General features: G+C 35.9%; 1 protein-coding gene across 1 annotated transcript in view; it reads right to left on the reverse strand.

Annotated features, from left to right (window-relative positions):
• The window catches only part of KCNH7 (potassium voltage-gated channel subfamily H member 7), a 526,117-nt gene that overhangs the window by 131,073 nt on the left and 367,284 nt on the right, over positions 1 to 27,760 (reverse strand). Inside the window, exons 4-5 of the mRNA XM_062200019.1 lie at positions 15,366 to 15,794; positions 10,003 to 10,023 (exon numbers count right to left, since the gene is read on the reverse strand). Coding sequence (XP_062056003.1) covers positions 10,003 to 10,023; positions 15,366 to 15,794 — 450 coding nt within the window. The remainder of the gene's footprint in view (positions 1 to 10,002; positions 10,024 to 15,365; positions 15,795 to 27,760) is intronic.

Here is a 27,760-nt window from a genome sequence, read left to right on the forward strand (position 1 = left end):
ATTTGTGTCACATCCCTCTCTGTGTCACTAAGAATAAACATGCCTGCAGGATTCATCATATGCTTCCACTATCTGTGTAGTTTCTAAAGCAGTTAAAATACAGATGAGGGAATTGCGATAAGGATAAGAAAGGCAAAAGGCTATTTGTGTGTGTTTTAGTGTGTACTCTATTAAAATTTCTATGATCTTTTATGGGATTTTTAAAACTTTCCTTTCTTTTTTCCTTCATTTGTATTTAAGACTGATCACTTTTTGAGAGACAAAACAAAACAAAACAAAAACACTATAAAAACCACACAAGAAGAATGCTCTGGCAAACAAAGCTTACAAGAGAAGTGGCCATAGCTAGGCTATAGAACATGTTTATTAGTACAGGTCACTTCTCACATTTCTTTCCTACATGGATAATTTGGCAAGATGCTAAGACCTGTGCTTCCTGAATTGTGGATGAGGAGACCACCCAGCACATCTTTTTGAAACTAATCTTTTGTTTGTTGCCTAAAGAGTGTCAGGAAATACTACAAGTAGTTTTATGTGCAATGAGCATTATTAATTATAGCATTATTTAGCTCTTAAAGATGAACATAGAAAGAACCCGATAGTGTTACACAGCCATTCTCTGTTGTGCCGGAGAGAATGATTCTAATACACAAACTGGGGTGAGCGTTGAGTCTAGTGATTAAGGCTCCCACATCCCATAACATGGTGCTTGGGTTCAGTTCTCGACTCCAGCTTCTGATTTCAGCTTGCTGCAAATGCACAGCCTTGGAGGCAGCGGGTCAGGGCTCAGGCAGTTGGGTCTCTTCTAACCACATGGGAGACCTGAATTGAGCTGCTGGCCCCAGCCCATTGCTGGTTGTGGCAGTCTTTTGGGGGAATGAATCTGTGGCTGGGAGCTCTGTTTGTTACTCTGTCACTCTGCTTCTTGAAAAAAAAAAAAAAAAAAAAACAGAAAATTGCAAGCTGTGTGAATAAACTTGCTTGTTAGAATATTTTGCCTTGGACTACTATTTCCCCCTTTCATTTAATGGAATTCATACATTTTGGAGACCAAAATATACTTTAATCATCAAGCAAGGTATAAACACTTTAACAATAATCTTGGACACATTGTATATTTTGGACTTCAACAATCATCTCAGGTCTATAAATACAATGTTAAGAAAACAGCCTTCATAATTTTGTTCAGTTACTGCAGGGAAAATTTTATGTTTCTTCATTATAAAAGTTTGGAGTAATTTTAATAAAGTATTGGTTCATTTAACAAATAGTGTGCTTCTTGAGTTGCATTTATGCTCATTCCCTGAATGATACCCTTGATGACAAACAAGCCCTTCTCAGGGAAGACTATCAGTGGGCTCACCAAGTATAGACTGACTCCTGTGTTGTCATTCACACAGATTCTCACTCTTTTCTATTTATTCAACAATGATAGAAATAAGAGTGAAAAGTGACATCAATTAATTTAATCTTCAGGCAAGTCTCACACAGAAACCTCATTCATCAGATCTTTATAGGAATCCCCTCCCACTATTAATTTACTATTTCAACATAGCCTAATATTTCTGTTTTTAGAGTATGCCATGACTGTATTCCAGGTCTATGCCTTAATATTTATAATTATAAAATATGATAGGGCTTCAGTCTTCTTAGATATTATCTTTTCCTCAATTCTAATGTTAGTTTTTTTCATTCCTTTGGTAATTCAATAATATACAGGGACACTGGCAAAGGATTACAAGTGACACAGCTTAACTATACAGTTCAATATTTTTAAAACCCTGAAGTTCATCTTCAGTTCTCTTTTTATATCATCCTTCTCTGTACTGGATTATGGTTGTAGAATGTATATACAGATGTTTAAAAATGTGGTTATTGTAGGAGATTTGGATGGAGTTTATGGCCCAGACTTCACTGTTGTGGCCATTTGGAGTATGAACCAGTGAATGGAAGATTCTCTCTCTCTCTCTCTCTCTCTCTCTCTCAGTCACTCTGCAAGTCAAGTACATAAATAAATAAATAAATAAAAGCTTTTAAAATGGATTATTTATGATGCTAATAGGCAAAAAGACACTGTTAATCTACTCTGCCCTTGTGACTAATAAACACCACTGAATTGGCTACACCTATGAAAACATAATCTCACCTATGGCAGTATTTCATCTTAGTGGACATTCAGAGAATTGTTCTTGATTCCCAGAACGATGGGGGAGTTTGGATATTACAATTTTTTCTTTCCCTCTCTCTCTCTGCCTTTCAAGTAAATAAATAAATAAATAAATAAATAAATCTTTTTTTTTTAAAGTAAAGGTCAGCTCATTTCTCCTCAGTTTTTCTTAGTACATTATTCATAATTTAATTTTGGTTATTTTCCATTAATTCACGTACAATCAATCAATCAATTATTATTGACTCCAAAGGTGGCTTTTACTTTTTATCCATCCATAGACATGCTTTAACATGTTATCCAATGATTATATGGAATGTTTTCTCAACTTCTTAATGATTTTAAAGCCAATTTTTTTCATGTCTGATTATTACATTTTGTCTTTTAGTATAGTTATGTTTGAACACTAGCATATTAGAATACATTTCATTTTATTATGAACTACTTTCTTCTTATTTCTCCTTTATATAACAGTTAGGGAATGAAGTGGTCTTTTAGAAATGTGTTAGATTATCTCTGCATTTCATTTCAAGATAGTAAAGTGAATAAAACAAAATATTTGCTGAAAGACAAGACACTAAGTCTGAAACAGTTCAGTAACTGGTTGGCAAAACATCACACTCATATTTTGCCTCAGTATCTGCAGCTTCATTGAAGTCATTATTTTAACCTCTTTTACTAGTGGAAAAATCTTATGAACTGTTACTCTATACTGGTTTTCCTTAAGCTCTTAGTCTTAGAGAGTTAATCTAGATTTTTTTTCCTTCAAATGGATATATTTAATGAACCCAGCAAAAATTAATGTACTACTTAAAATACTTTTGCATAGATAAGGCATTTATAATTTTTTTTCAACTTTTTTCTACAGATTTTGAAGCAGATATTTGTGTGCTGAAGTCTTTGGGGTTTGCAAAATGAACAGTGTTGACTCAGATTCCTCTAAAACTTACCTAAATTCTAGTAAGACAGAATTTGATTACTTGTACTGTGATAGGTGTTAAAAATACCTTTTTTTCACCAACTGCAAATCTAGGCAAAAGAAATATGAGGACTAGAGGGAATGAGAATCAAAGACTACAAACCAGAATACAGGGTTTCCTACCTCCTAGGTCTATATTCAGAGAGGCCTTGGTTGGGAACATAGAGGTGAAAGGCAGCCTCACTGAGAGTGATCATGAACAGATGGGATTTAGGATTCTAATAGAAGGAAGGAGAATAGCCTGAAAAACAAAGTAAATGAATTTAAGGAAAACGAATTGGCAGAAATAATAGATTCAAAAGAAAGGAAAGTAAATCTCAAAATACACAAGAGAACTGGTTGTTCTTTAGAAATTTGCAAGATGGATGGCCACATTAATTTTTTTCAATATATTAGGAGAAGATGGAAGCCAAGTAACCAGGCAGTCCAAGAGCTAGATAAAGCTTTTTATATATTACCAGTGTTGGATTATATACAAGTAGGCTGGTTTCCAGCTACAAAGAAATACCATCTATTTCGAGATTAAGCTAAAGGGTAAAGCAACAACTTGGATAAAATCTTAGAATGAAGATGTTTAAAATTCATCTGATAAGATTATTAAAATTTATCATGAAGCATGAAATGCTCAGGATAATAGATTCTCCTGTACATAGTGCTGGAAACATTCTGAGGACAGCTAATATATAAGCATTTTTAAAATCATTTTTTTTTCTTAAAGGTCATTGTCTTGAGGGTCTAATAGAACAAAGAAAAATTAAGCCAGGGGGTCTTTGTGCCATACTTTTTATTGCATTGAGTTTTTTTGGTTACAGTTTATTATTTATTTGTTTTAGACAACCTATTTTTAATTTACATTACAGTTAAGGGCTTAATGCTTTGCTAAAGTTTAATAAAATCCAAATTGCTCAAGTGTCCTGATATTAAAGAAAATGCAAATGTAAAGTTTAGTAATTAAACTTTGTAAATGAACAGTCTTTGTAAGTAAACATAGGATAATCAATTTTATTCTTAGAAAGATATATTCGAAGTAATCATCAAACTATTTGTATCCAACACCCATATTGAGTCAGATAGGTTTCATGGTTAGAGGGAAAGTGAAAACTGTAACAAATCTTGACAGTAATTTTGTTTCTCACTCATGACTGATGGACTCCAAGACAAGTTAGAAACTAACCATACCCTTGTGAGAGAGATAGAGATAGATAGAGAGAGAGAGAGAGAGAGAGAGGTGTGGAGGTAGAGACAGAGATACAGAGAAATAGAGATAGAGTGAGAAATTATGCAGACTTTCTTGAGATGAAAAGGAGATGGAAGCAATAAAGTGGTAAAATTGTATTATTGTATTACTCACTTAATAGGGAAAGCAGGATAAACTCTTACTGATGATTTCAAAAGCTGAATAGGCAGAGAAACAATTAAGTTTGAAGTGAATTCAGTTAATCAGTGCTTCAGGTAAGTCTATATACCACTATCACACACTAGAAATTTTTTTTTAAATTATACATGCGAGTATGTACTTATATATAGATAAAATATGCAATTTATTTGAAATAAACCTTTCCTACTCTTTGATATTATGTTATATATTTTTTAAAAAAACTCAAGTGCTGTTTTAAGGTGTCAGAGTGCTAAGAAAGTGTATTAAATAGAAACTAGATAAGTCCCATGAAAGAAGGGTAAATGGGAATTATTTAATTTTAGAATAAAAGATTGAGTTCCAGTTTGCTGTCTTTATGCTGTAATATTACACCAAAATTATTGTGGCCAGATAGTATCTCTGTCCATTGAGGATAGATAAATGGAAAGAAAGTTATATTTCAGCCAAATGGATGTAAGTTAACTCTTTTAGCAACAGACACTAAAACTGATCTCCTAAGAAAGCCTCCTTTGAAGATAAAGATGCCAATGTGCCTGTGCAGAAGAATTACCAAACTCTTCATCAGAAGGGAACAAACCAGATAATCCTGGCATCTTTCCAAATGCATTCCTAAATTATTTGTATTATTTTGGTAAATAAATTATTTTAGGGTACAAGTGCTATGGAGTAGCAGGTAAAGTCACCACCTGCGGCCCCAGCATTCCATATAGGCACCAATTCAAGTCCCAGCTGCTCTTCTTTCTATCCAGCTCTCTGTTACAGCCTGGGAAATCAGTAGAATATGATCCAAGTCCTTTGGTCCCTGCACCCATGTGGGAGACCCAGAAGAAGCTCAAGCTCCTGGCTCCTGACTTTGAATTGGCCCAGCTCCAGCTGTTGCAGCAACTTGGGAAGTGAACTAGCGGATGGAAGACCTTTTTCTCTGTCTCTCCCTCTGTCTGTAACACTATCTCTAAAATAAATAAATAAATAAATAAATAAATAAATAAATCTTAAAGAAATTTTTTAAAATTTAGATATTAAAATATTACAGCTTGCATTTGTACACAAAACAATGTACAAATTAAGTATGAAGTGAAGTGAGTTAATCAGTGCTTCATGTAAGTTTAGAAACCACTACCAAATATTAGAAAAAAATTTTTTTAAATTATACATATGAGTATATACTTGTATATAGATAAAATATGCAATTTATTTGAAATAGATCTTCCCTATTCTTTGGCAATATGTTATATAAAGAAGAACTAATTCCAATTCCAATGGGAGAGAATCCTTCAAAGCTCTATGAGGCCAGTATCTCCTTAATTCCTAAATCATTGAAAGATACATCAATGAAAAGGAACTATAGACAAATATACCCGATGAACATAGACACAAAAATCCTTAACAAAATACTAGCTAATTGAGTCCAACAACACATCAGAAAGATCATTTACCCAAAACCAACTGAGATTTATCCCTGGTATGCAAGAATGGTTCAACATTCTCAAATCAATCAATGTGATATATCACATAAACAAATTGAAGAATAAAAACCATTTGCTCATCTCAATAGATACAGAGAAAGCATTTGATAAAATACAACATCGTTTCATGTTAAAAATCTTAAACGAATTGGGCATAGAAGGAACGTAACTCAACACAATCAGGGCAATTTATGACAAATCCACAGCAGCATCATACTGAATGGGGAAACCCGGAAGCATTTTCACTAAGATCCTGAACCAGACAATGATGCCCATTGTCACCACTGCTATTCAACATAGTCCTGGAAGTTTTAGCCAAATGTATTATGAAAGAAACCAAAGGGATACAAATGGAAAAGTAGGAAGTCAAATTAACACTGTTTGCAGATGATATGATTCTATACATAGGGAAACCACAAGACTCTACTCAGAGGCTATTAGAACTCATAAGAGAGTTCAGCAAAGTTACAGGATATGAAATGAACACACAAAAATCAATAGCATTTGTATACACAAACAACATCATAGTTGAGAAAGAACTTGTAAAATCGATCTCATTCATAATAGCTATAAAAATTTAATTCTTTGGGATAAACTTAATGGAATACAGGAAACACCTCTACAATGAAAATTAGAAAACATTAAGGAAAGAAATAGAAAATGACATAAAAAATGAAAAACATCTCCCATGGTCATGCATTGGAAAAATTAATATCACCCAAATGTCCATACTATCCAAAGCAATTTACAAACTCATTGTGATTCCAATCAAAATACCAAAGACATTCTCCTAAGATCTAGAAAAAAAGACCCTAAAATTATTATGGAATCACAAGATATCCTGAATAGTTAAAGCAATCTTAAACAATAAAAATAAAGCTGGAAGCATCACAATACCATTCTTCAAGATGTATCACAGGGCAGTTATAATCTAAACAGCCTGGTACTGACACAAGAATAGAAATATGGATCAATGGAGCCCCCAAAATACTTTTATTTTTAGTTATTTTACTTAGCATACTTATGTTGTACTTAATGTACTTATTGTTTTACTTAATGTACTTTCCTTTACCTAACTGGTATACTAGTTATTCTGTTAAATATTAAATAAATCAGACACTTAAAATTAATAGTTTGCAGTAATGCTGCAAAATGTTTTGTCAAACTTTGGTTTATATCTTTGTCTTACAAATAGCTAAGAATAATAATATATTACTATAGTTTTAATGATCTGTGATTATTTTTAAAATTTACTTTATATGAGTGAAATTGATATATTTTCATTTGATTATAATTTATAGCCCTTGCCTGTACTGCTGCTGAACCATAAGGTCTTTTAGCTATTTACTTGTTGAATTCTTCCTTTAGTGGAGCATTAAGTTTGTGACTATAACCTTAATCAAAAATTTTCTCTCAAGAATTGAAAAAACGAAACAAGAAAGAAAGACAGATGAGGGAAGAAAGGAGGAAGAGGAAGGGAGGAAGGAAATTACCAGTACATTCTTAGAATTGTATCTATGAGCTACATTTAATCTGCTCTCTTTATATTAAAAATAAATGGAAAATAAATAATAAAATAGTTTTGGAACACAGAAAGTAAAAACATTAAAATTTGGAATGTATTTTAAATTTTATTGTTTACACATGTTTTCTCCAATTGATGGATTTAACTTTATGAATGTTAATATGTGGAAACTTTCAATAATTGCTTAAAGGTTAATAATTCCAAATCTTGGTTTTGATGACTGTATTACATATTTTAAATTGTGATTATGAAATTGATGTGTTATCTGGATTTTATTTAAAAATAACAGTTTTGTTCAAAAACTATTGCTATTACAAAATGGTGGGATTGATGAAAAAAAGTTGGAGATTGAGTAGATCACTTTATATAGCTTTTATATATATACTACTTTTTATAACTGACCTGAAATGACTGTAACTTGTCAATGTAGTTTGTACATGAACTACTAGTTTGAAAGAAAAGCCAGTTCAATATTTTATCTATTAAAAGTGATTTAATTCTGCCAGTGCCACAGCTCACTAGGCTAATCCTCCACCTGTGGCGCCGGCACCCCTGGTTCTAGTCCCAGTTGGGGCACCGGATTCTGTCCCAGTTGCTCCTCTTCCAGGCCAGCTCTCTGCTGTGGCCCGGGAGTGCAGTGGAGGATGGCCCAAGTGCTTGGGCCCTGCACCCTCATGGGAGACCAGGAGGAAGCACCTGGCTCCTGGCTTCAGATCAGCGCAGCACGCCAGCCGTAGCAGCCATTTGGGTGGTGAACCAACGGAAAAGGAAGACCTTTCTCTCTGTCTCTCTCTCTCTCACTGTCTCACTCTGCCTGTCAAAAAATAAATAAATAAAATAAAATAAAAGTGCTTTAATTCATTTCTCACTGCATTTAAAAAAGTCAATGGAGGGTGAATGGTTAAGATGTCATTTCTGACATCCATGTACCATAGCAAATTGCCTGCATTTGAATCCTGGCTCTAGCACTTAATTCCAAACCCTGGGAGGCAACAAGTGATGGCCCAAGTATTTGAGTCCCTATCACTCAAATAGGAGACCTGAATTGAGTTCCCAGCTGTTAGCTTCAACCAGGCTCAATGCAGACTGATGCAGGCATTTGGACAGAGAACCAGCAGATAGGAGTACTGTATGTTTTTCTATCTTTCTGCATCTCTAAAAAATTTTTTTAAAAATCACTGGAAAGGCTAATTGTCAGTTCCTAAGTTCAATCATTTCACACAGACAGGTTGTCAAGAATCGTCTTTATCCTGTTTCTTAAGATTACTTTCTGAATGATGTCAATGCAAATCAACACCCAAGCTGATACTAATTTTCTCCCTTTAAGAAATCCCAGTGGAGAAGCCAAGGGTAGAATAATCATGTACATGAAATCACATGCTACTATTAAAAAGGCGTAGACCCTCTCTGAATTGGAAAAAACAAAGACTTTTGGGAGGAGAGAAACTGCTATTTTTCCCTTATTTTTAAATAACCCTGGACTTATGACCAGAAAACTTCTTTGGTTTCTAATGCTATTAATTTATAACAGTCGCCAGCTCTGAATTGATTAGAAAGGAATTTAGAAATCAATATACCAAACTGCACAGTAGTCAGAGCACCAGTGACATACAGAATAAGCCGAACAGTGAATGCTAAGTAATGATGGTTACTGGTGGAGACGTGTTCATGCAACACACATGCACAAAACAAGTCACTGTCACCATTTGCATACCCACAGCAGCATGCAAGGCCTATGGTAAAAGACCAAGTCAAAACACTTTTAAATTTAATGAGATTATTATTATTATATTTTGTAATCCTTGTATCTATGGCAATTAAGTAAAAAAAAAAAAAGAGGTGAATTTCAAATTTTAAGCCAAATCCAAATTTATCCGAAGTATTTCCAGTAAAATATTACCCTACAGTAGCTGTAGGTCATGCCAGTGATTTCAGACTAATATAGAACACAATTCAGATGATCAAAATATATTATCAAAAAATAGAAAATGACTGTCATGCATGTACAGTTTACTACTACAGTAAGCTTAAAACCATACCCCCTGCCATCCAGGAACGTGAAACTAGTTTTAAGGAAACAAAAGAGGAACAAGTGAACTGATATGGTCATGTAGCACTTTGTTTACTTAATCTTCTACTCAAAAAAATTTGTTTTCCCTGAAAAAGGTTTATATACCACTATTACACTGGAATATATAGCTTGCTCTTTGTTTCTTTTTCATTGATTTGGATATTTAGGCAGTGCTCATTGTCAACCCAGGCTTATATTCTTGCAGGAAAAAAAGTTCATAATCACTTTAATGACACAGCTCAGAAAGTGACAATGTTTCCAGCAAAATCAAGCCATGATGTCTCCACCAGGCACCTGGGCTAGCTAAGGGCAGCATGAGGGTGTTGCATTGAACAGGGCATCCAGCAGGCAGGTTAACATGCCAAGTAAGGGGGAACTTTAAGCATCAGATGGTGAAATCCGCATTTGCACATTACCTTTGACATTGCGACCATTGTCTGTTTTGAGCATATAAGGATAAAAAGAGAGAAATATGAAAAGAAGACTAAAATTATGTTTTATGTACTAAAATTCCTCTAGTAATTGTAAAAGCAATTAGAAAACAGGACATAATGATGAAAATTTATACTTGACTACAATTAACACTGGGTGCTATTTAAGTAAAATACATATACAAAAATATTATCTGCCATACGAAACATCCTTGTTTAACTGTAATAAACATTTATCTTACTTAATTTAAAAGGATCCCAAGCTACAGGTTTTGTAATTATGATACTTTGGAGAGAGACATCCTCAGCTACCAGTAGTTGGTACCAAAACTTTCAACCTTGTCAGAAGCCAGTTTTAGTGTCTCAACCACCATTAACAATATATTTAAAAGAAGACTACACAATATTTTTCATGCTAAGTAATTTTGATACAGTTTAATCCAGTGTATTAATAGAGAAAATTTTAAGATAACAGTTTTCCTTAATAAACCAACTTTTATTATTAATCACAATTTTAACTCCTCCCTCTCTCAAATGTTGTTCAATGTATACTTCGAAAATAGCAAATATAATTGAAACAATGTTAAGCAAAAATAATTACAAAAATCAGTGAAATATCTACTGATTTAAAAGGAATGTGAAAATATTTCTATTTTCACAATGCACTGAGTATAGTACCTCGAATATTTAGGAAATTTGTTTATATTAAAATGTGTCATTTTAAATCTCAGAGTGGAATGCTTTCAGATTTTTTTGAGATTAGCATTCTAGATGCTGATATTTGCTACTAACAAAATTTGCATTACTAGCTTTGAAACACATAAATGAAATAAATAAAGTTATATCAAACTCATTCAAACATATACAATATTTGATAACTGTCAACATTTTGTTAACATCTAACACCGTGCTCATGTAAAATCTTGAGTTTTTTATCGCAACTTTTTAAGAGCTTACTATTGAAGTAATTCTAGTAGTGTTGCATACTATATCACATTTCCAATTAAGGGGACACCAACATAAAATGTGGCCATGGATGATAACTCACTTCCCACTCTGAGGGAATCATAAAAATGAGTGGGAAAATAGAAGAGATCTTGCTTACACAAAAATAATGGCTCCATCAGAAGCTGAGTCCAAAAATCATTAGGAAAGTAACAACTGCTTGAAAGTGGTCCAAAATTACAACCGTACTCACCAAACTGGAAATTCTATAAGATCTACACATGTGAAGAAAACTACCAACATTACATTATACAGTTAATGCCACGTTGACATTCCAAGCTCAGTGTGTGGTCTATGCCCTGAAATCTGATTGTTACTCCTCCATGACAACATAAGTGCAGAAATTAGAGTACTTAAATCTTCCACAGCAATGTGACAGAATAATTTCATATCTGCTGAATCTAATGATAAAACAAGTGGGGTTTATATTTTGCCTGTCTATTTTGTAAAAATTCATTTTTGGCAGCATATTTTTATTATATTTACAAATTATCCAGTTTGTGATGGATTAGAAAAAAAATTCTGGTCCTTCACCATAAATAGATTGAGAAGCATGAGGACACTTCAATATATTTGTGGAAACTGCTATTAGAAGATAATTTATTTTTGGTGCAAAAAAATAGAAAGCCATGCATAGGAAGAATCTTCATAAAGCTCATGGAAATGCATATTATGTTGAACCTATGCATGGGTTTCAAAATTTTTGCACTAAAATTACCATCTTTGTATTCCATCTTCCCCACATCTTTTGAACTACCTCAATGCAGTTCTAAGCTACTTGATAACACAGATTAAATGAGAAGATCATGTAAAATATTATGCATTAATATTTTTGCAAAGATATTTAGAGTTCTGAAAAGATAGTCCAAGCAGATGGAGATTTCTCTACTTGAATGAGGAGATAATCTAAATTCAAAATCTGATGCATGTGGAATTTAGACTGTTATATGAATTCATAAAACTGAAATCAATTTTAAACGTTTTCTATATTCCCATATCAATGACTCATTTTCTAAAATGCATCAAATTATGTGTCGGGAAATTTAGTTTCCTCTGTGCCAATCAATGATTTTTTAGATAGAACTGATCTAAAGCAGAAATACAAAATATCCTCTGGATTTATCCATCTATAGTCACACATTGTATCATTTGCAAGAAAATGATAGATTTTCTGAAAACAGCTTAGCTTGGGTGGGGAGAGGAAAACGAAGACAGTTGTAGGACTAAGTGTCTATGTGTGGTACCTGTACTGAGAAATACAAAAAATCTTAGTCATCCTTTCCCCAATTTTGTCAGTTACTCTTCCAAAAAACTGAAAACAGGAACGTTAAGTCATAAAATCTGATCCAGATTTCTGTAGGATGTATTGCTTATATATCAGTTTGATTGTCAAATTTATTGTTTCTCACTCTTTTATACTGTCACTCAGGTTCTGTCTGGAGAATGTAAGTTCAACCTTTGAAAAGTTAATATGGTTGCTACAGATGACTACACTAACTGGACTAATGAAAACATATATTGGTCTTTCAAACTAATATATAAAATTTATTGTTGTTCAACCATGGAACCTATTATACAAAGGTCAAATTGCAGAGGATCATTAAGGAAATTCTGAGACTGCCATTGCTAAATGGTATAGAGCCTCAGGTGATTAACAAATGTGGGACTGTCCTTGATTTTATTTTCTTTTTCCTTTTGACCTTCTTTGAACCGCAGACTAAAATGGATGTATTCATTGCTCTTGTAAAGTATAGAGTTTTTCAAAGCTGTCTTACAGCAAACTGTCCTTTCTGTTTCAAATATATTGATTTACCTCTCCTTGATTTTTTCCTGCCAACTCATTTTCTTTCACCTCTTTTGCCTTCTGTACTTCCCTATGCCCTTTAGATAAAGATTTTCCACATGATTCAATCTTAACACTTTGGTTGGAATTCAGAGCATTATAGAGCAGATCATTCATTATTTATTGATGTATGTGATTTTGGAACATAATTCATGAGTGTGATCTTCTCAATGTCACACCAACATTTATCAACTATCTGCCATGAAGTAGACAATTATGCTAGATGTAAAACCTGCAGAGCTCCAATGCTAGAATGGCTCACTACAATACAATTGTTTGCCTGAATATCTGGCAAGAATGACAGATACACAAAATACATTATGAAATCAGTTAATTCTTCTGGGTTGGGAAGGGGAAAATAGGTCCCTGAGGCCAAATGGTACTGTGAGGATGGTCAAAGTAGGGAAGAGTGTTCCATAATAAAATAATGAAGCAAGAAAATGTATGAAACATTTTTGGAAACAAATTACTTCAGTGCAAGCCTAAAATACAGTGTATAGTAGGGGAGTCTGTCCTGCAGAGTCTTCAAATAAGACATGACAATAACTGGTCCATTAGCAAAGTGTCAGGTGGCCCATCCTTAGGAACCATATGATCACATTTATGCCTTTAAAGGAAAACCAGCAGAAGAAAGGGCAGTGATGGTGCTCAAATAAATTATAACAAAGAAAGATAAGCAGACTTTTCAAGAGCCCAAATGCATGGGAGTCAGAAATGTTGAGCTCATATATTTGTGTATGGTGCTCTGAATCCTAGAAGCACTGGGGAATGTTCAATGGCCCAACAGACACCATCTATGACAGGATGCTGGGAGAAGGGAGGAAAAACTGCATGATTGATTGTGCACTACAGACAGGCAGTCTTGGGTATGAATCAGGCTCTGACATGTACTAGCTGTGCAAACTTGAGCCAGTTACTTAACTGTCTAAGCCTCAGTAGCTTCAATTAAAAAATGGGACTTAAGTGGATCTTGGGGCCAGCACTGGGGCTTGGTGGATAAAGCCAGTACTTGTGATGCCAGCATGCCATTTGGGCCTCAGTTCAAGTCCTGCCTGCTCCTCTTCCAATCCAGCTCCTGGCTAAAGTGCCTGGAAAAGCACTGGAAAATAGTCCAAGTACTTAGGCCCCTGCCACCCACGTGGGAGACCTGGGTAAAGCTCCTGGCTCCTGACTTCAGCCTGGCCCGTCTTTGGCTGTTGTGGACATATTGGAGTGAACTGGCAGATGGTTCTCTTTCTCTCTCTCTCTTTCTCTTTCTCTCTCTCTCTCTCTCTCTAATTCTACCTTTCCAACAAATAAATAAATAAATATTTTTTTTAAATGTTGCTTAACTGCTATTGTTGGAACAAGATTTGTCTCCTGAACTCAGGTAGAATTTTAAACCCCAAAGTCATAAGGCAATGGTATTTAAAGGGCTGAGAATTAATCTGGCTATAGTGTTTGGATGTGGAAGCTTTGGGAAAGTACTGGCTTAAATTAGGCTGTTAGGCTGGTGGCCCCATGATGGCACTATGATTTTATAAAAACAGATGGAGGCATTTGCACTCCCTACTGCTGTTTGATGCTCTATGCTGCCTCAGGACTCTAACAGCAAATAGTCATCACCAGATGCAAAACCAATGGGAATGCCTGATCTTGGACTAAGAACCTCCAGAATGGTGGGCCCAAACAAACCTTTTCTCTTTACAAAGCTAACTTCTCTCAGCTACTTCATTGTAGTGGTAAAAAACTGATTAATACACTGACTTGTAGGATTTTTATGATAATTTTATAAGTTAATGTGTGTCAAATATGTAGATTGCCCTGTACATGGTAAATGCTTCACAGACCTAATAGCCATCATTGTGTTAATGATGAATCCTTGCTTTTTGAACATGCTTATCTTCACTACTGACCAATAGAATAATGTAAACATAGATGCCAGGGACTAATAAATAAATTCTGATTTCACTTTTTTAAAATACATACTTTTAAGATCAGGACTTTCAGTGTTTGCTTTGTCCCCTTAAACTTTTCCCGATTCCCCTCCTTATCCTCTTCTCCTGTCAGTTTCTACATTCTGATCATTCCCTACATCACATTTTATTCATCTCTTCCTTTGAAAAGAGTTGGCCAATAAAATAGTCCTGTGATGAAATAGCACTCATTCTGTTGGGGATGTGAGTGTATGAGCATGGGTAAATGTAGTAAAATAAATTATGTTGGAGGTGATCCTGTTCATTACCTAAGCAACTCTTATATTAAGTATTAATTAATTAGCTCTCTATGAGGTAGGCAGATAATGGTAATCATCCTAGTTCAAAAACAAGAAGCCAATAGAAAGGAAGTCACTCACTAGGTTTCAAGGAGGAACCAGTAACAACTCTAAACAACTCACATTTTTAATATTTTAATCACGTTTATTCCTCCCAAAAATAAAGATTAATGTTGAACTTTGAAATAATGTGAAAAGTTTTTCATTATTCATTCATATGCTTCCATATTAAAAATACAAACATACCTTCACTGGCATGCCTGTCTCTAAAAATGTTCTTAGGGTGGACACTGAACCCTTCTATGTCGTGAACGGAAGATGCCCTCCGTATACTACAAATGCTTTCTTTAGATCTGGAATGAGTCAGCCGGGAACTTGACTGCAGCATGTCAGGATAGAGTCTGTCCCATTGCCTCTTGGGAGAAGAATGGTCAAGAGGTCCAGATATATTCACCAATGGGGAACATTTGCTAGGCTGTATCAAGGCTTTTGTATCATCTGCTTCAGAGGGGCTGCAGCTTTCTTTTGTAGGAGACTTAAAGTGCTTCATGGCAACTGAATCATCACTGTGTTTAGATGAATCGATTACTACCACATCAGGGTCTTCTTGGGGCAAGGACTGCTTTCTGTAGGTGAGAACTCTCAGACCAGGAAACTTGAACCCAAAAAGTTTCCCTACAAACAGAAAGAGAAATGAACATTATTATAAGACAAAGGATATGTCCCTTAACAGAAACATGATTGACTCATGTTTAAACACCATGTAGAATTATTAATGAATACTTAATTGAGATAGTTACAATTAGAATGAGAGAAAATCTTCTGTGAGATCAACATCAATTAAATGATAACTAGTAAGAAAATAACAAAATATGAAATATGTTTTAATATGCTTTTGACACATGAAAGTATTCTTCAGATGAAAGAAGACTTTGGTTTTAGGAAACTAAAAATACATATTCACATGCATCCATTTTTCTTGGAAATTTAAAAAACGAACCCAAGTTATATAACAAAGAAGAGTGGGGTATCATGTGTCAGAGAGTAAATGCAGGGAAAACTATATTGTATGTGTGTGTACGTGTGTGTGTTTGGGGTGTTAATATACTGGTAGTACAAGGAAGGAACTAAAGTGAGGTTAACGAGCTGGCCTTACATACCCAGAAGGTTTGCCTGGTATAATATTGTGAGTAGACTTTGAGTGGGAGAAGTTGATTCTACTACATATGGCAGATTCCTCATTTCATCTGATAATATTGTATTTTTTTTAGTTTTAAACAGATATTTATTGCAAAGAGAAGAATTTATTTTTGTTGTTTTTTAATTCCAAAATTTGTTCTATGAAAATCTCAAAGTGGGTGAGTTACAGGACTAAATATAAACATCAAAATTTGGATATTAAAATTAAAATAGTAGGTAATAAGAATGAACACCAAAACACAAAACATTAAAATACTAACAAACAAAATCACTGATAATATAAATGCAAATTGAAACAAGAGGATATAATTTTTCCATTCCTTAATTTAGAAGTAAATAGAAAAAAAAGTATGACATCTAGTACTGGCAAAGAACACTGACGGGCTTTCTGACACCTTACTGGTGGGATTGCACGTTGTGACATCTTTGGGAAGTCATCTGGCAGTATTTATTAAAATCAATAATAGAAACTTTTCATTTGGCACAGCAAGCCATGCATAAGGTACTGCAAAAGCATAAAAATAGTATGAATATCTATTAGAGAGTGATTGAATAAATTAAAGCATTTTTATACTTTGGAATCTAATGGCATTCTTTAAAATGTTAGAATGTCCATATGCTTTGACTAAAAGGTTATTAAGTTAAATCACTAAGTTAAATGCAACCACATCAGTAAGTTAAATGAAAATTTTGATTCTGCATATGCATGATATTATTTCCTTAAAAAAACACAGAAGTTTATCTTTGTTCAGAGAAAGATGTTGGCTAACACATATCAAACTTTAAATATTGTTTAGCTCAATGGATACATTTGGAAGTAGGTAAGAATATTGTATTCTTCTTCTTATATCTCTGTTGCTGGTACAGACATACATTCTTTTATAAGTTTAAAAAATAATGCATTAAGTAGAATTTCTACTACTCAAAGTAAATGAAATTAGGGAATGATCAAAACAAGAATCTGTATTCCAAAGCTTCTCTGAGTATTATTAATAAGAAGAGATAGTTTATGATTTCTATTGCCAGTATAGTAGTCTAGGTCCATATCATCTCATGACTTTATTATTAAAAATTGTACTTCTAGATAGTCAGCTATGTCTTCAGGCTTCTTTAGTTTCTATCTTCTTAAAGTCTTTAATGTTCATGGGCATCATTATCTTTAAGATACGTTGAACTTTTCCTTGATACATTTAAGACAGTACTAAAACATGAAAGAACATTTTCCTTTTTTTTTTTTTTTTTTGACAGGCAGAGTTAGACAGTGAGAGAGAGAGAGACAGAGAGAAAGTTCTTCCTTCCGTTGGTTCACCCCCCAAATGGCCACCACACTGGTGATGCGCCGATCCGAAGCCAGGAGCCAGATGCTTCCTCCTGGTCTCCTATGCTTGAGCAGGGTCCAAGCACTTGGGCCATCCTCCACTGCACTCCTGGGCCACAGCAGAGAGCTGGAGTGGAAGAGGAGCAACCAGGACAGGACCAGCGCCCCAATCGGGACTAGAACCCGTGGTGCCGGCGCCACGGGTGGAGGATTAGCCAAGTGAGTCGTGGCACTGGCCAAGAACATTTTCAAAACTAATGAACTTTCTTTCATTTACAGAATATTCTTCCAGTGGATGATCTTCTTTTCACACACTTTCATTCCCCCTTTAGTACTGTAACTGATAACTTACTCCTCCAACCTCACTGTTTCCTAAGTTCCAAACCTATATTTCTAATGGCTCTGTTAACATCTCCACTTAGAAGAGGCAACCTTAGGCCGGCGCCGTGGCTCAGTAGGCTAATCCTCCGCCTTGTGGCGCCGGCACACTGGGTTCTAGTCCCGGTCGGGGCACCGATCCTGTCCCGGTTGCCCCTCTTCCAGGCCAGCTCTCTGCTGTGGCCAGGGAGTGCAGTGGAGGATGGCCCAAGTGCTTGGGCCCTGCACCTACATGGGAGACCAGGAGAAGCACCTGGCTCCTGCCATCGGTGAACCAACGGCAAAAAGGAAGACCTTTCTCTCTGTCTCCCTCTACTGTCCACTATGTCTGTCAAAAAAAAAAAAAAAAAAAAAAAGAAGAAGAGGTAACCTTATCTCATTCATGTCCCATCCCTCCAAGCCCAGGCATTTTTCTCAGTGAATAGCATCACAATCCATGCAGTCATATATGAATGAAACTTGAGGGGCATATTATTTCATTTATTTATTAGAAAGAGAGAGAGAGAGGGTATCTCCCTTCTGCTAGTCTGCTAATCATACTCTAAATAACCACAACAGCCAGGGCCAGGGATCGCAACCAGGATCTCCTAAGTGGGTGGCAGAGATCCAGCCACTTGAGCCATCACCTGTTGTTTCCAAGGGTACCATATTAGCAGGAGGCTAGAATTAGGAGTAGATCCAAGCCTGGAATCCAGGCACTCTGACATTGGATGCAGATCTTCTTGTGTGCCAAACGCCTGCCCCATGAAGGTTACCTACTTTCTTAAACACCCATCCCATATATCTGATCAATATCAGTCTTCTAATTGTGTTCATTTCACTTCCTATATATTTTTTTAAGTTTCCACTTCTCATCTCCACCACTTTTTTTTTTAAAGATTTATTTATTTACTTGAAAGTCAGAGTTACACAGAGAGAGGAGAGGCAGAGAGAGAGAGATCGTCCGCTGATGGTTCACTCCCCAGATGGCTGCAACGGCCAGAGCTGCGACAATCCGAAACCAGGAGCCAGGAGCTTCTGCCAGGTCTTCTACATGGGTGCAGGGGCCCAAGGTCTTGAGCCATCTTCTACTGCTTTCCCAGGCCATAGCAGAGAGCTGGATTGGAAGTGGAGCAGCCGGGTCTCTAACCGGCGCCTATATGGGATGCTGGCGCTTCAGGCCAGGGCGTTAACCCACTGCGCCACAGCACTGGCACCAATCTCCACTACTCTTACTTCTGCTAAATCTATTAAGGTAATAACATGCTAATCACTTTTCACATTTGCACCATTAATGTCTGTCCTTAAGTGATAATAATTTTAATATTTCAATAGAATTCATCTCTGACCATGTAGGCTACTGTTTAATCACTCCTCCACCATCCTGGGTCCCCACACCATTAATGTCTGTCCTTAAGTGATAATAATTTAAATATTTCAGTAGAATTCATTTCTGATCATGTAGGCTCCTGTTTAATCACTCCTTCACCACCCTGGGTCCCCATAACTTTATGTTTTGGGAACAAAGATGAAATAATCTCCTCCTGAAGCTTCTTCGTTTTCCCTTCCTCTCTAGAATTCAGCCTAAGAGACTTTTCAGTTTCTCTGAAGGTCTGGGCTTTTTCAGATTCAGAGTTTCTTTTGCTTTTACCCTTTTTTTCCCCTCCCAAGTGCATCCTATAGGTTTTAGCTCCACAGTTATTTCCTTAGGAAAGATTTTCTTTCTCTAGAACTTGGCTAGCAGCCCTCTCGTAGCTGTCACCACAGTTCATAATTATACACATGTTGATTTTCCAATTGACATTTCTCTCCCTCATTTGACTCTAGAGCTCGGAAGGGCAGGCTCTCTGTTTTTCTCACCACTAATTCAGAGCCGTGATAGAATGCCTAAACTTGGTAAATGAGTTTCCGTGAACAAATTCTAAACCGAACTAATAATAGACTCAATTCTGATTGTGGAAAAAATGAGACTATTACTCTGCCTGTGATAATTAGAGAACCTTAACCTCCTGTACTTGTACTGACTCATATCTTACAAAAATTATTGATTAAGTAGAATTTAATAGTTCACGGAATTGGTGAACTTTATGCCATGCCCTCTATATTTGATACAACCCTTATTGCTGATTCCATCTTTTACAACTGCTATGATTCTAATATACACAAAAAAAAGTATCAAACCCCTCATCATCTAGTGAGGTTTATATAAAATATCTATTACAGAAAATTTTATAGTCAAGCAGGCTGATTTTTTTTTTTTGTTTTAACCATTCATTTTGTGGTCCAGTAGTTAACAGTTAAATATAACTGGAATAGAATTTATTTCTTAGATCTGACATTATAACATGAGAGTTAAGCCACACCTGTGCTGCTGGCATCCAATAGGGGTACTGGTTAAAATCTTGGCTGTTCCACTTCTGATCCAGCTCCTTGTTAATGGCCTGGGAAAAACAGGCGAAGATGCCCAAGTGCTTGGGCCCATGCTGTCCATGTGGGAGACCCAGAAGAAGCTCCTGGCTTTGGCCAGGACCAGCTAGGGTTGTTGTGACAATCTGGAGAGTGGACCAATGGATGGAAGATCACTCAGCAAGTATTGGGGTGGGGTGTGTATGTGAATCTTCTTCAGTTTCTGCAACCCTAACTTTCAAATTAATATAGATAAATCTTTTTAAAAATGATTTTATTTCTCTGAAAATACAATATATTGACCAACCCCAAGTGCATTCGGCATTAAACTCTGGATTAATAAATGAAGATGAGAAGAACCAATCTGTACAAATAAGATTAAGTAACAGTGCATCGTGGTAACTGTTCTGCAAGCACTCTTCTGTATTTCTACATGCTCAAATAAATTGCCAAGTTAAAAATCTGTGAACTGCTTCAAAGTTGTTTGATTAGTTCTTAATGCACATGAAATTGAGTTATAAAGCAGTTTACAAATCAATTTTGCAAGCTTATTACAATTTATTGAAGGCCAATGCCTGCTTTTATTCATTCTTCATCAGCAAACACAATCCTTCTCCTTTGAAAACAGTTCAATGGCTTTGTTAGATTAATGACCACATACAGCATTTAGTTTGTTCCTATAGGTTAGTCATATCCAAGGTGGTACAGATGGTTTTTTCTGCATCACTAGGTTAATTTAACCATGTTATATTGCATTACAGATTTAGTTATCTAACTATAGTTCATCCGGAAAGAATACACATTGAGAATTTTTCTCAGTGCTAGCACTTTCGAGCATGAAATATAGAACATAGATGAGTGTAATCCTGTTACTGGTCTCCACACTGGAAAGCATCTTTTTGCAGTAAGTCTTTGAATTTTAATACATTAGCTCTCTAGCTTGAATAATTAAAATAAATACTATTTAGCCTGTTATGTACTAAAAAGCTTAACAATACTGAAATGAAAAAAAAAAACCAGAATGAGATTTTTCATTCACATTCACACATTACCAGAGAATTACAAGTGCTATTAAACAACCTATTTTGGGTCTGTTCATCCAGGAAGGTATGTAGTTGCTAACATATGTGACCTTATAACTACTACTAGAATGTCTTAAGGCATATCACATTTTTGAAGTTGCTGAATATAAATTCCAAGCTTGTATCTTCATATATACTGTGCCATATTTAATGATGAACTTTTTACTTCCCAACCAAGAAGACACATACATGTTTCCCCTAGTCTTTGTTTTTGTAGAGCCTAGAATTATCTCTCCTATTTATATTAGCAAAGATTTAGAAAACTGACTGGTGTCAAATAGGAAATAATATAGTCAGAATAAGTAAAATAGCAACTTTCTTGATTTAATTTCAGTTTAACTGGAAGTGTAGTGTTTACTTGCATCATAATTATCCTCATGAGAATCTGATGAAAATCCTGGCTCTCTCCTCTAAGTAAAGGTACACAAATACATACACACAATTTGCTTATAAGTGCAAAGGTGAATAACAAACTCCCCTCCCCCAACCAGCACTCTTTCCCATTGACCTCCTGAGATATCCCCTTTGGATTAATTGATTCTTAATATTTTTCCAGGTTTTAATTTCTTCACTTACATGCTTGTGCTAGTCATTTTCTCACAAAATATACTGATTACAACTATATTTTCCACTCCTACAGTAATAGGACTTCCAAAAAGGCCTTTACTACACTCTTCCAATTTGAGAAGACTTCACCAGTCTGACCTTTCTCTCTCTCTCTCTTTTTATCTCTCTCTCTCTCTCTCTTCCACCCCCCCCCTTCCTTTGGGAACTGGTTCTCCTTTACTGGAGTTTGAAAGAAATTCATACCATTTTTTTTTTAATTCTAACAATTCTTCCAATTTAAGAATATATTTGGTAGCATTAGCAACAATGTATTTCTTGTGAAAAAACAAGTATTTTCCATCTATTTTTAATCAAATTTCCTCACAATACAACTGTAAATTCCCGATCATTTTCTTGTTTCAATTTCTCATTATTTCTACACACTTTTAGAACTTTGTTGAGTAATTTACTTTCACAACCATTTCAAACATAAATTATAAGCATCTTATTCTTGTGTGGATTTGTGTAGTTGAATTATGGACAATTACATTCAAACAGTAATGTAAACTAGAGACTACAGTGAGGTAAGGAGGGAGTGTGTTTATAGTGTGTGTGTGTGTGTGTGTAGGATAGATGAATAAGAGATGTTGTAAAGGCTGAAAGCTGAGATCCTTCCCCTTACAAAGGATTAGAGGTGGAGGAAGGGTATCTTTAATGGATCCTTGAAAACAGACTGTGCAAAACTTTAATGTGAAGTACTCTCAGGAGATAGATCTATAAGGAAGGCAGGATTAGGAAGAGGAAGTTAACCTGCAATTCAGTGCGACAGAAGTTTCAGTCAGTCCTCCTGGGAGCTCTGGAGTTATGCCCAATAGAAGCAAGTATGTCTGACCTTTGTGTTCCTCCATCAGCCAGTCTCTGACTATAGCCACCACATAGGAGAGGCCACAACCTGGAGTAACACAGTTTCCTGCCTTTAACTATAATTCCAGGGAGAGGCAGAGCAGTGGAACCTCAGTATTCAGTATCTCCCACAGCTTGTACGTATCTGGGTTGAGTGCCACAGTGCCCAGTACCAAGATATAGTGACAGTCATTGTTTGTTTTGTAAAAAGTATGACCTGAGGGGTGGGCATTTAGCATAGCAGTTAAGATGTCACTTGAATTGCCTCAATTCCATATCAGAATGCCTGGGCTTCAGTGTTGGCTCCAGTTCTTATTCCAGGTTCCAGTAAATGCACACTCTGGGAGGAAGCAGATGATAACTCAAGAATCTGGGTCCTTGCCACACATGTGGGAACCAGGATTGAGTTCTAGGCTCCTGGCTTCAACCTGGCCCAGATCAAGATATTTCAAGCATGTGAGGAATAAATGTAAGAGCCCTCCCTTTCTCTCTCTCTCTCTCTGTGTTTGTGCCTGCCTTTCAAGTAAATTACAAAAATTAAAAAAAAAATCAATGTCTATGATCTACATTAAGACTGCTTGTCAGATATCACACATCATGTAGGAATGTGTGAATTAGCATCAGTGTACTTTTCTAAAGTCAGGGTACTTACAAATTGAACATTTGGACCGGTAGGCTTAACGCCAATGGTAGGGCAAGGCATTTGACTTAGCAGGTAGGATGCAGTTGAGATGCCCTCATCTCGTAGTGTCTGAGTTTGATTTCCAATTCTGGCCCCTGGGTTCATTTCTTCCCCATGCAGACCTTGGGAAGCAGCAGTGATGCTCACGTAGTTGGGATCTCTGCTGCCCTGTGGGAGACCTAGATTGAGTACATAGCTTTTGGCTTCAGGCATTTAGGAAGTGAACCAGTAGATGGGTGCTCTCTGTTTATCTCCATCTCTGCTCACTTTCTAGCATGTTCTCTCTCTCTCTCTCCTTTCTCCCTCTCTTTCTCTCTCTCTATTAAAAATAAAATGTGAGAATTTTCTCCAGCTAGATAATTCTAAATGTTTTGAGAAGCATGACTTTAATCCCTAGTTAGGAAGAGCAAAAGAGCAAATTCAGTAGGAGAAACAGAGACAATGATTGGCACATCTGTCTTTTCCTCTTAGAAATAAAATGTCTGTAGAGGCACCTCTGAGAAAATAAGCTTTTCTACACTTCAGTATGCAGGCAGTTGTATGATACCAAGTATGGGCTGCTAGAACAACTCAGAACGTTGTCAAAGAAGGCTCTAGTCAGCAGACAGATTGGGGAAAAGTACCATTCAGTGTGAATGTCATATTAACCAAGTGGTTACACTGCTTGCTGGGTGATAAATGGACCAGCATAGCCTTTGTTGTCATGCAGTTAGTGATAACAAAAGATCATTTGGAAGCCCACTGACCTAGTAAACCTGAAGCTAAATTCGGAGCCTTTTAAAGGAGCACATGTGATCAGTAGATCAGCAATGTCTTGAAAGACTAAGAATCCTGTGACATTTCCTAGGGCAACAGACACCAGAGAAAAAGCAAGATGTTGCAATTCTGCAGTGAGTGTGGGCCCCAATTGGAATCCTGAAGTAATGTGAGTCCTAAGGCGGGAGGCAGAGGTCAGGGGAAAGTTATTGAGAACAATCAGAGCGGCAGCAGCAACAGAGAACTTCCCTAGACTGGTTCTTAACAGCTGCTGCTGGCTGAGAGTCACAGCTTCCATCCTGGCTGGGTCATCATGAGAGCAAAGAAGCAGAAAACACAGATTTGGATAAGGGAGAAGGCAGAACACAGGACAATGTGGCAGACTGCTTTTACCCACTCAAGGATAAAATCCTTCAGTGAGGAAGAATTAGAAATTAAAGTGAACACACCAGTATTGTGTGTGCGAGCAATTTATGCATCTATGTATTTAAAATAACTGCCTAATAAATGCTTGATTAATCCATATTGTTATTTCATTTCTCATAGATTTCTTCTGTTTTCAAATGTCAAGTTAAAGGGTCCTTTCAAGTCCTGTGACAATGTTAGCGACTTAACCTAGGTTGATTCAGGATGATCATAAGTCATTAGATTGACAGAAACTCTCCTGATGGGCTGTTTCAAACAGAAATGGGATTGACAACAGTTATCCAATGCTTTATGAATAGAACCTGTTCCCAATTTGAGTGTTGCTAGGTAACAAGATCCTCAAATGATAAGCAAGGGGGGTGCCAGGTATAAGTATGCCTATTTGAGTATTCACTAACATCCATTGTTAATGAATGAATAATGCACACTTTTTCAGCTAATGACAATTTTCTTGATCTTAGAAATATATACTTTGTTCAAATCCCAGGAGGGGAATTCTGATATAAAACTGATTGCATTACAACTGAACTCTTCTCAGATATCTTTCTGCTACCCTGACATGATGCCTTGTTGGGTATCAAATTTAATCTTTTAAAATGAAGAAACTTCCAAATGCATGATAATAGTAAACATTACTTCCATCGTAAACCCTTTAATTAAATTCATCTGAATAATAGATTGTTTCTATGTAATGTTTGCTGAGTGAGAAATTCTTTATTACTACTGCAGCTCTTCATCATTGAATTAAAGAATGACTTTCAGCTCCAGTGGAGAATAGTTGAAATGTTAAAATCTCTCTTATGTACTGGCTATACAGAGAATTTCTTTGTTGCTTAGCTTGAGGCCTGAAAACTGAGCCACAAATTTGAGGGAAAATGTAGTTATTGAAGCAAATGTGTATTTTATGCATTAATTATCCAGAGTGAGTTCAAAGCATGTAAATACATTGTTAGTGGCTTAAATTAACTAGATAATTATCTTTAAATTATCAATTGTATTTTGTATGTGTACCTGTAGTTTTAGACAAAGCTTTTATAATAACTCAAATTTTTGTTTATGTAAGCATAAAAGTAAAACTGTCTTTGATTGAAGAGTGTAGTTGAAATCTTTGCAAAGATAACATAAACTTTTCAATTATAACTGAATAGAATTCCAATAATAATTTTTGAAAATTCTGTTATAACAAAATATAAAAATTCGATCCCTTTCTCACTTAATCCTATATTTATGATCAATTATGAACTAAAACTGGTCACTTTGACTAGTTTTAATTATTTTTATTTACAGATTAACTTAGTATATACTAAGTAAAGATTTCAATAGTTTGCACCCACACCGATGCACAAAGTATAAAGTACTGTTTGAAGATTATTTTCACCACTAATTCTCATAATACAACCCATTAAGGACAGAGATTCTACATGGGGAGTAAGCGCACAGTGACTCCTGATGTTGATTTAACAAATGACACTCTTATTTATGACATCAGTAATCACCTGAGGCTCTTGTCATGAGCTGTCAAGGCTATGGAAGCCTCTTGAGTTCACAAATTCCGACTCTATTTAGACAAAGCCATAATCAAAGTGGAAGTTCTCTCCTCCCTTCAGAGAAAGGTACCTCTTTATTTGATGTCCCGTTCTTTCCACTGGGATCTCGCAGAGATTTTTCATTTAGGTCATTTTTGCCAGAGTGTCTTGGCTTTCCATGTCTGAAATACTCTCATGGGCTTTTTAGCCAGTTCCAAATGCCTTAAGGGCTGATTATGAGGCCAGAATGCTGTTTAGGGCATTTGCCATTCTATGAGTCTGCTGTGTATCCCATTTCCCATGTGGGATCGTTCTTTCCTTTTTAATTCTATCAATTATTATTAGCAGACACTGGTCTTATTTATGTGATCCCTAGGAGAGGGAGTAGGAGATGGGATGGTTTGCCAGTGGGAGGGTGGTTGGTGGGGGGGGGGCGCCGCTATAATCCAAAAGTTGTGCTTTAGAAACTATGGTTTTCATGGGCATCAGAATGATGTAAAGCATTTATTAAAACACAGATTGCTGAGTTTCTCTGTTTCTCAGTTGCTCTGTATGGTACCCACAAACTTGCATTTTAAACATATTGTAAGGCCATACTGATGATCCTCACTCTTAGAGAGCCATTGACTTGGAAAATTTGGCTAGTGATGTGACCACTGTGGCACACAGACAGAAGTGATGTACTGTAATCTCAAAGAAGTTATTATTACTAAGGCAGCACAAAGCAATAGTGGTTTCAAGGAACCTCTTCTGAAATAGAGGATGTGATAGGAGACGAGGCTAAAGAAGTGTCATGGTCTTTTGTACCAGGGAGTTTCAAAAAGCTCATGGAAAAATGGAGTTAAAAGACAACGCATTTTTCTTATGTTTGGAAATTTTTAAAAGTAGCTAAGAAGGGAGGGGGAAAGACGATAGAGGGAGGTTGGATAATGGGTACCAAACAGTCAGTAGTAGCAAGTACTGGTGTTCCACAGCACACCGGTAACTGTTATCCAGAAAAATATGTGAAGAACTGGAAGGCAGTAGCTTGCAAACCTCAAACATAAGAAAAGATTGGGAAATGGGAAATCTAGTGTCCAAGTTTGATTAATCCATGATCATATATATATGATATATATATATATATATCATATATATATATAACATATTTCTATCTATCTATCTATCTATCTATCTATCTCCCTTAAGAATGTACAAGTATATTTAATCAAAAATTTAAAAGCCAAAAATTATACTGGGAATTATCTAAAAGTATTTTGGAGTCCCCTCCAGTTGTGTGCTCACAGGGATTTGGTGTATTACACTTTTAGACAACAGAGAATGATTTTAAAGGATATAAGCAGTGGAGTTCTGTAATCTGAGGCATGACACACAATCCTAAGGGAAAAAAAGTTGAAATCAGGAGTAACATTTATGAGATGATTATACCATCCCAGATA

This window comes from Lepus europaeus, chromosome 1, assembly GCF_033115175.1.
Source record: "Lepus europaeus isolate LE1 chromosome 1, mLepTim1.pri, whole genome shotgun sequence".
Classification (NCBI taxonomy): Eukaryota; Metazoa; Chordata; class Mammalia; order Lagomorpha; family Leporidae; genus Lepus; species Lepus europaeus.